Source organism: Chelon labrosus (genome assembly GCF_963514085.1).
Source record: "Chelon labrosus genome assembly, chromosome: 11".
In the NCBI taxonomy this organism is placed as follows: Eukaryota; Metazoa; Chordata; class Actinopteri; order Mugiliformes; family Mugilidae; genus Chelon; species Chelon labrosus.
The window spans coordinates 3,402,157-3,412,669 of record NC_140344.1 but is presented as its reverse complement, the minus strand read 5'-3'; the positions used below and the strand labels follow the sequence as shown (position 1 = coordinate 3,412,669).

General features: G+C 40.1%; 1 protein-coding gene across 1 annotated transcript; it reads right to left on the bottom strand.

Annotated features, from left to right (window-relative positions):
* Positions 1 to 728: 728 nt before the first annotated feature.
* On the bottom strand, positions 729 to 9,843 carry LOC311496160 (uncharacterized protein; the record flags this gene model as incomplete). The annotated part of the gene is made up of 3 exons (XM_084555924.1): positions 8,041 to 9,843; positions 7,554 to 7,576; positions 729 to 2,299 (listed from the first exon to the last, which is right to left on the bottom strand). The coding sequence occupies exons 1-3, from the start codon at positions 9,600 to 9,602 to the stop codon at positions 729 to 731; spliced, it is 3,156 nt and encodes a 1,051-aa protein (XP_084412050.1). The 5' UTR covers positions 9,603 to 9,843.
* Positions 9,844 to 10,513: the final 670 nt, after the last annotated feature.

The following is a 10,513-nucleotide window of genomic DNA, read 5'->3' as shown; positions in this document are numbered from 1 at the left end:
AAAAGTTGGGGTGCTTGTACAGAATCATGTTATTATTAATGATATGAAGTTTGATTAAATTTGGGTATATACTTCACAAAATATTAGCTTTGGAGTTATACTGCGTCACGCCGTAAAAATTAATTAGCCATTAACTTTGTAATCAATAACCCTGCTAAAGTTATTTTGTAGAATTTTTATTATCTTTGTCCATAAATGATACATGCCAAGTTTGGTGAGAATTGGATGAACGGGCTAGGAGGAGTTGATTTTGCTTTGGAGTGCAATTTTTTCAAAATGGCGGAAAAAAATGGCAGGCGGAAATGGACGTGGCCTAGTCCATTAGAACTAGGGCTATGTACAGAATCAGAGGGAGAAATAATTTTGTTTCTAGGGCACACGGTTCTCTAGATATGAGGCAAAACATAAATTGCCTTATTATAGCATCACCTAACTGCATGCATGTCTATTGACACCTTGGCAAAGTGAAATCGCAGGACTTCTACCAAGTTACCAGGTTTGATGCCTTTTGCCCTTGCAGTTTGTCCTGGGCAGAGACTTTTTTTATCTAAGCAGAAAATGAAGGCGAAGGCGAAGAATAAAAATCGGAAGAAAAACAATAGGGATCCTGCAACGTCATTGCATGGACTCCTACCGAAAAAACTAAATCATTCAAAATCATTGGAAAAAAGACTTGAAGAACTGAAAAACATTATCGCGACGATGGCAGTGAAATTGAGCATCGTCATTCAAGAGGGACTGAAGAATGGGTAGAGTTTCTCAGTGAAGTGGCAGCCAGTAAAGGAGTAGATAAGAAATGCAGCATCAGGGTCGTAAAAAAAGATCAGACCCTCCTCATAATCCACAAAAACACCCACCTTCTCAGGCTTTGACTTAAGAGAGAGACAGACTGATGCATCAGCTGAAACAACATACCCAAGGGAGAACTTCAGGCATACTGTCCAGTAACCATTGTCAGGGCTCAGACGAATTTTTCCTCTCACCTTGAACTTTTTGGCCACTCCTATAGTACATGTAGACCAGTTTTTGACCATCACCTCAAAGTAAAATCTTCCTGAGGAGAAACCCTGTTTTGAAAAGACACATCTACACTGATCCTGCTCACTCTCTTTAGACTGGGCTTGTTTAGGATGTACGACATCAGGATCAAGTGTCACATCAACTGCATACTTCTGGACCGTCTTCAGCTCAGCTTCCAACAACTTCTTCATCTGTTCACTGAGAGTCTCCTCCAGCTGAGTCACTGCTCTCCTCACAGTCCCTTCAAATAACGGTTGATGGACACTGACCTCTGTCCAGTCCTTGGTGGGTGGAGCCGCATTCATGGAGGAGAAGTTCTGGATGACGTGGAGGTGATCTTCAGAGCGTGAGAGCTGCTCCACCTCAGAGCTTCTCTTCTTCAGCTCAGAGATCTCCTCTTCCAGCTCTCTGATGAAGCCTTCAGCCTGTTTCTCAGTTGTTCTCTGCTTTTTCTCAATGGTCTTGATGAGTTCAGTCTGGCTTCTATCAACAGACTCCCTCAGAGCAGTGAAGACTTGAACACCTTTTGCTATTTCTCTGTCTGCATCTTCCTTACTAAGCTCCACTGAGTGTTTGATCTCCTGAATCTTCACTTGTCTCTTCTGGATCATCTCCTGAAATTTATCCTCAGTTGTCTTCAGCTTGGGCTTCATTTCTTCACATTCTTCTTTCAGAGGAACAACCTCATGTGTCTTGTGGTCTAAAATGGTACAGACCATGCAGACACACTCTTGGTCAGTCTTACAGAACAGCTCCAGCAGTTTATCGTGCTTCATACACATCCTTCCTTCCAGGTTCTCCACAGGGTCCATCAGCTGATGTCTCTTCAGGCCTGACACTGTCAGATGAGGCTCCAGGTGAGTCTCACAGTACGAGGCCAAGCACACCAGACAGGACTTCAGGGCCTTCAGTTTGGTTCCACTACAGACATCACAGAGAACGTCTCCAGGTTTAGCAGCTTGTTGCTCTGAGCTGCTGGTGTTGGCTTTGTGTTTAACTGACAATTTGAACTGAGCAACCATCTCAGAGATGAACGTGTTGACACACAGTTCAGGTCTCGTGCTGTAAAGCCTTTTACATATGGGACACTGGCACTGAACATTGATTTTCCAGTGTTCAGTGATGCACTTCTTGCAGAAGTTGTGTCCACATGGTGTGCTGACTGGATCAGTGAACACCTCCAGACAGATGGAGCACAGAAACTGGTCTTCAGAAGGACAGCTGGCAGCAGACATGTCGACACTCTGAGAGGAAAAGTGGGAAAAAAACAAAACTGTGACTTGATTATTTCATTGGATCAAACTATGATCAGTGGAACAATGGTGAGTAATGCTGAACTCCGTAGCTATTTTTCAGTCAAGTGATGATTAGATATGCTTAGATCATGAAAAACTAATTGGCACTGTGATTGTAAATGTATGTGCAGCAACAAGCTACATGTCATTGTTTACTGATTTACTCAAACAGCTGTTTATGCTGTCAGGTCCTGGATTACCAGTGCAGTGACCGGCCATTTTGTAAGATCACTGAGATCAAGATATAAATCCTAATGAAAAGATTCTTTTTGTTTGGTGCTCTGTATGCCAATAAACCCCGGCATCGTCTGGGGCGCAGTAGATTATCTTAACCGCTGCTGTCATTAATGGATCTCTACCACTGCTCCAGAGAACATTACAACATAACTTTAAGTTATTATTTATTGATCTACTCCCTGACGTTAGTTAGACCGGCACAAAGAGATTATAACTTCAACCCTGGAAGTTTCTATACGCATTGCAATCTCTCATTACTAATGAACAGACATCACTTATGGTGCTTTTTCCTTTTCAGATGATCATGTATTTATTTATAACAACAGCCTTATGATAGTGTGTTTACGCTGCCAAAGGAATGCGAACACATGCAACCCAGACCAAATGTGGGCAGAGACTGAATCTCTCAAATGCCATCTGAATGCATCCTCGGGGTGTTCACACCTGTCTTTTATGTAATTTAATCTTAATGTAAAGGTCTAAACTCTCTGAAATATTTCAAACTAATAAAAAAATAATAAAAAAAAAATGCCAGAAATAACCTTGTTTGTTGTGCCGATGTAGTTTCTAAGAACATTAAGTGTCTAGATAACTTGTTTTTTCTCACTTAAATGCTTTTAATGTGAAGTTACAGCAGTAGGAAACGTTCATCTTGCATTAGTTGCAACCTCTGTGCCCACGTCATGTGACGATGATTTAGCGTTCTGCATTCAGCTACAGATATCAGTTTACAGAGACTACATTAGCAGTAACCTAACACAGCACCTTTACTGGAAAAGTGGCTAAGAGTATTATAATGAAAAAATATTAAAAACAAATCGCGAAAACATATAAAAACAAATCGCAATACTTTCATCAGTGAACCAAAGTCTCTGTTACAACTGGGTTATCTTATTTGACGATAATGACTGAAGAGAAATGTATTTAAAAGACAGAAAGTTGTTTCAAACATATTAAATATTACGAGCTTAATACTCACCAGCTACTTTCTTTGAAGAGTCAAGGCTGCAGGTCTGATGTTGTTCAAAGTTTCAGTTTCACTTGAAGATGTAGCGCAGAGCCACTCCTATTTCAGTGATGCTGCGTCTCTCGGTCTAGCTCTGGGCTATGTCATGAATTTAGAGTTTCTCCTCTCTGTGTATTGTTCTTTTTCCCAATTGAAGTATATGACAGCCAAAAAACAAAAACACAAGTGATTAAAAAAAAGATCTTTGATCAATAGATAACTCTCCCTTTACAGCCCTATGATAAACTACACACAGTTCAAAGTTAAGTCACTTTTTACTGAATGAATCTTATTAAGTGTTGATCACCTGTTGCAAGGGTTTGTTTGTTAGTTTGTTTGTTTTAATGAAGCATTGAGTACATTGTACTCCAAACAATAAAAATGAATATGTTCTATAGTAAAAACAAAACTGTGACTTGATTATTTCATTGCATCAAACTATGACCACTGGAACAATGGTGAGTAATGCCGAACTCTGTAGCTATTTTTCAGTCAAGTGAAGATTAGATTTGATTAGATTATGAAAACTAATGGCACTGTGACTGTAAATGTATGTGCAGTCACAAGCTACATGTCATTGTATACTGAATTTACTGAAACAGCTGTATGCTCTCAGGTCTTGGATTACCAGTGCAGTAGCCGACCATCTTGTAAGATCACTGAGATCAGGACATAAATCCTAATAAAGAGATTCTTTCAAAACATTTATTTTAGATACAGAGTGAAAACCATACCACAAGTATTGCTCAAAATACTACTCAAAAATATGACATTATAATCTGTGATAAATATCAATAGCAATAACCCACACAAATTTATGAGGAAGAAAAAGGACACACAACACTAAGACAACACAAAAAAACTGCTAGTGAAGGTGGAGAACTGTTAATTTATTAAATTAAAACTTAACTTCCATTATTTATTTGCATAGTGGTAATCTGATATTGTTGATATATAAGACCTTAATTGTTTTCATTATATTAAATATATTAAATATTTTTTTTTTACTCATGGTTACACCTGATCTACACAGGACACAACAAAAATCCCTGCAGCCTGCCCCTGAATGGATAAGGAATAGGAGGAGGGAAGTACAAACACTCACTAAAGTGACACAGAAGCTGCTGGTCTAGTCTGGTGAGCCAGTTGGGGATAAAGCTCTGCATCTGTTTAAGCATGAATACACATATGCTCAAAAGTCTAAATCTGGCACAGATGGTTTGATAATTTGAACTGTCAGCAGCTGATAAAACAGTTGAACTTCCTGCTGAGAAATTTTGTTTTGAATAGACAATTTGGAAGATTTCAGTCCATTAAATTTTTTTTATATAGTGTCAATGGCAATACAAATTGTCTCAAGATGCTTTACGGAACCCAGAGCATGACACCCCCAGAGCAAGCACCAAGGTGAGGGTGGCAAGGCAAAACACCCTTTTAAAAGGAAGAAACCTTGAGCAGAACTTAGCTCATATGGAGGGACCCATCTGATTGAAGCCAGCCAGAAAGAGACAGAAATGAGTCCTGGTTTATTTGGCTACACCTGCACTGACTAATGGTTGCACCAGACACTGCAGGTAGGGTCAGAGTTTATGCTCCATGCAGCATGAAAGTGGTTGCTTCTTCATGTTCCTTACTCCCTGACATATTTCAAACTCAACCACTAGCATGGACACCCCAACATTCTGTACCTGCTGTCTACAATCACCAGCCTAAACCCAGCTGAAATATCTGGGATGAAATAGACTGCACAGTGGAGGAACAAGAAGCCAGCTAGTGTCCAGAACTCCTTCAAAACGGCTTTAAAAAGCTCCAGGTAATGACCTCATGAAGCTGGTTGAGTACTTACATGGGTTGTGTGTAGCAAATTTCTGTAATGAAGATTGCTTTAGTTATGGTTTACACTGATCATCTCTCTGCAAAGGGCCTGGATATCCTCATTCTAACCAGTTTGTGAGTCCCTGGAAGTTCCACAGGATCTTCACTCAGTCCACCACCTTCAGGGATGTTTCCCATTTTGACCTTGGTACTTCCAGTCTATACAGATGTTCATGTACACTTTTGTAGCAGCTTGGCTATGGCATTCCATGTGTGCCCTGCCTGCTAGCACCTTACACCCTGCTGTTATGTGCTGGATTATCTCAGGGGCATCTTTGCACAGCCTCCACCTCAGATCACTCCTGATTTGGTAGATTCTGGCTTCTATTGATCTTGGACTTGGACAGTCACAGTTATCTGCCAGTGGTATGTAGCATGCACAAGTTTGCCCTCCCATGCTGGTTTCTGCTCTTCTTTCTCCTCCTCGGGTTTCTGCTTGTGGAATAGGGGACCATCTTCCTAACATATGCCTGGATCTTTTAGTTTCTGGTTGCCCAACATCTGACCCGGACCATGTTAACCCTTGGCAATGTTCAAGCCGGTGTTATTCATGAGGGACCCATACTGGCTCTATAGCCAAGAGCAAGGCAAGGATTACATACAGTACACTGATCAGGCATAACATTATGACCTGCCTAATATTGTGCAGGTCTCCCTTGTGCCTCCAAAACAGTTGTGACCCATCAGAGAATGGACATGGGCCTTCTGAGGGTGTCCTGTGGTGTCTGGCAACAGAATGCTGTTAGTGGGGGCCTTTGGGTCCTATAGATTGAGGGGAGGGGCCTCTGTGGATCATCCCACAGATACTTGATCAGTTTGGGATCTAGTGAATTTGGAGGCCAGGTCAACACCTTGTACTGTTCTTCATGTTTTTTTGAGTTGTTCCTAAAGCGTTTTTTTTTTGCGTGTGTGTGTGTGTGAATGATTGTATGGTTGCCTGAAGCTAGGGTCAGTATGTCCATCTCGAAAATGTACTGTCCAATTTGCCCTGTATTTTTCTCCTCTGCTGATCTCGCGTTGTTATTGGCGATAGTATAAAAACAAAACACCACTTAATTTCGGGTTAAAATGCATTGTAATGTGCGTTACTGACCTTTGTACCGAGTAAAATATTACCCAATGTTTTTTTTGGAATGCCTTACATTACCGCATTACAGCAAAAAGCAATACAATAATTACATTACTTTTGTAACACGTTACTCCCAACACTGTTTACCTCTGTATTAATTATTGTTTATATAATGTAACACACTTTCCAAGATGAACAAGCTTTAATGTTAATTCCCTCAATTCGTTTACACTTACACAAAATGAACTGGCCGGCAATCATCCAAGATTTATTTCATCTGGTTTAAAAACAAATTCACCACAAGATGAGGGAAAGTCAACAACAACAACACCCTCCTGGACATACTCACACAGTGATCTTCATTCATATGTGACAGAATCTTAACTTCAGTCTCAAGGTATAATCATTAGTTTTGTTCAGTAACATACATCTGGATAGATAGATAGATAGATAGATAGATAGATAGATAGATAGATGCTTTATTAATCCCAAACTGGGAAATTTCACCGTTGCAGCAGCAATGTACAGGCACTCGACACCATGCATAAAATATAACAAAAAGCTAAAATAAAAAAATAAAAAAAAAATAAAAAAAATAGAGAACTAATAGAGATCTACATGCTACTTTCTCTTTTGATTAGGACACATTGTAACATCTTCAATATTCGTTTTCTACAATAGGAGTCTTTAGCAACATATAACAAAAAATATGAGTACAGTGCATGCTGTGTATTTTATATTTATTTAAACAGGCAACCATCCCTTTACAGCCCACTGAACTGTTCAGCCCACAGTGTTGCTTTTTACCATACTTTCTTTTTGTCTCTGGCTTTACTGATCACATTGTAAAATCTCTAGAAACTGAGAGAAATTTGTTTTACTCCTGCACCCAGGTAATTTGTTTCAGAATCAGGCTGGTGACAGTGTTGTTTATAAAAAGCACATGTTGCTGTTATGACATTCTGTGCGAGGAAAAATATCCTTAAGAACTGGATTTCGGATAAAGCCCCCTCAATTGCGGGTTGGCATAGGACAATAATGGAATATATACCTCTGGACTTTCTGACCTGTCTCCTGCATTATAAAACGAATGTCTTCAAAAGAGTATGGAAACCATTCCTTGATTATAATGATATTAACATTTCTACCATAATGACAAGAGCATTTGTATAAAAAAGTTTTCTTAACTATTCTCTTTCTTTTCTTGCTTCTTTTGTATTTCACTCTGTACTGTATAATGTACCTTTAACATTTACCTGAACTGACTTTTAGGTTTCTGTGTTGTTATTCCCAGCTTGTTTTGTCTTGTTTTGTTTTTGTCCTGTGCTGTTCTGTTTTGTCTTATGTGTATTTGCTTACTGAAAAAATCAATAAACACATTTAAAAAAAAAAAAAAAAAAGCACATGTTGCAATTTGTGACAGCTCCACTCGATGAGGTCCTCAGATTTTACTTATGCAGTATTATTCACTACAAACACCTCCTCTGAAATGTAAGACTTTACATTTCATTGGATTTGCTTACACTGTAAAAACTCACTGCAGCACACAATTCAGGGTGTGGAGATAAAAGCCATCATTTGAACAGGGACTGAAGAACGGGTAGAGTTTCTCGGTGAAGTTGCAGCCAGTAAAGGAGTAGATAAGAGCTGATGCATTCATAGCATAAAAGGAGATCAGACCCTCCTCATAATCCACAAAAACTGCCAACTTCACAGGCTTCAACTGTAGTGAAAGATGAACTGATGGGTTGGCAGAAACAACATACCCATGGGAGAACTTCAGGCATACTGTCCAGTAACCATTGTCAGGACTCAGACGGATTTTTTCTTTCATAATAGACTTTTTGGCCACTCCTATGGTACATGTAGACCAGTTTCTGACCATCACCTCAAAGTAAAATCTTCCTGAGGAGAAACCCTGCTTTGAAAAGACACATCTACACTGATCCTGTCTAGACTGGGCTTGTCTAAGCTGTACTTGATCAGGATCAAGTTTCACATCAACTGCATACTTCTGGACTGTCTTCAGCTCAGCTACCAACAGCTTCTTTACCTGTTCACTGAGAGTCTCCTCCAGTTGAGTCACTGCTCTCCTCATAGTCACTGCAACTAATGGTTGATGGACACTGACCTCTGTCCAGTCCTTGGTGGGTGGAGCCGCATTCATGGAGGAGAAGTTCTGGATGACGTGGAGGTGATCTTCAGAGCGTGAGAGCTGCTCCACCTCAGAGCTTCTCTTCTTCAGCTCAGAGATCTCCTCTTCCAGCTCTCTGATGAAGCCTTCAGCCTGTTTCTCAGTTGTTCTCTGCTTCTTCTCAATGGTCTTGATGAGTTCAGTCTGGCTTCTATCAACAGACTCCCTCAGAGCAGTGAAGACTTGAACACCTTTTGCTATTTCTCTGTCTGCATCTTCCTTACTGAGCTCCACTGAGTGTTTGATCTCCTGAATCTTCACTTGTCTCTTCTGGATCATCTTCTGAATTTCATCCTCAGTTATCTTCAGCTTGGCCTTCTTTTCTTCATATTCCTCTTTCAGAGGAACAACCTCATGTGTCTTGTGGTCTGAAATTGTGCAGAACATGCACACACACACCTGGTCAGTCTTACAGAACAGCTCCAGCACTTTATTGTGCTTCATACACATACTTCCATCCAGGTTCTCCACAGGGTCCATCAGCTGATGTCTCTTCAGGCCTGTCATTGTCAGATGAGGCTCCAGGTGAGTCTCACAGTATGAGGCCAAGCACACAAGGCAAGACTTCAGGGCCTTCAGTTTGGTTCCACTACAGACATCACAGGGAATGTCTCCAGGTTTAGCAACTTGTTGCTTTGAGCTGCTGGTGTTGGCTTTGTGTTTAACTGACCATTTGAACTGAGCAACCATCTCAGAGATGAACGTGTTGACACACAGTTCAGGTCTCGTGCTGTAAAGCCTTTTACATATGGGACACTGGCACTGAACACTGATTTTCCAGTGTTCAGTGATGCACTTCTTGCAGAAGTTGTGTCCACATGGAGTGCTGACTGGATCAGTGAACACCTCCAGACAGATGGAGCACAGAAACTGGTCTTCAGACAGAGGACAGCTGGCAGCAGACATGTCGACACTCTGAGAGGAAAATGTAAAAAGAAAATCAAAAACAAACCGTTTTTGTTAATTATCTGAGCCACACCAGTGACAGTTAATAAGTATGAATGAGGAAAAAAAATGAGAAAAAGTAGATTAGATTAGATAGATACTTTATTTATCCCATGGATAAATTTATCATTGGAGCAAATATTGATCTTCAATGCAGGTAATGTTGGCGAATCTATCATGACTTCATGGATCTTGTCTTGCCAATATCCCTTGTGAAAATATTTCTATACTTATTCTATGTGTCAGTGTCTATTTTACTATTTTATGCCAGAAGAGTGCCACCAGTTGCCACTTGCCACAGAATTGCCACACAAGCTCCACAAACGTGCCAGAAGATGTGATGTTTTTTAAAAGGCTCGTCATTACAGTCAGCTACAAAAATCAAAAAACAAGCCCTCATTTTATTGATAAACTTAATAAATACATAAATTCATGAGATTGTTTAGCCCACTGAAGTGATCATGTAGGTTATAAGAAGCCATATGGAGTTAAATTACTATATTTCATCAACAATCACCAGTGTCCCTATTACCAGAGATCTTTCTTCACTGTTGCAAACTGTGCAAAGGTGCAGTAATTCCAATGTTAAGTTTATATTCTAGGCTTTATGCAGGACTCTAAAATTAACGTCAGGGTGGAGATCAATAAATAAATAACTGAATGGGTACGCTTTCAATAAAAAAGACTGCTACTGCAGGTTGGATGTTACTAGTACAAGGTGCCTCAGCATAGGTGGAGTACAAACCTGTGACCCATCTAACCACTACTCTACTGCCCCCACAAATAAATCAGTAACACAGGGACAGTGAAGACCGTCTGGATGTCATGAAGAAGTGAAACAAGTTGTGAATATGAAACTTGAATGTAACATG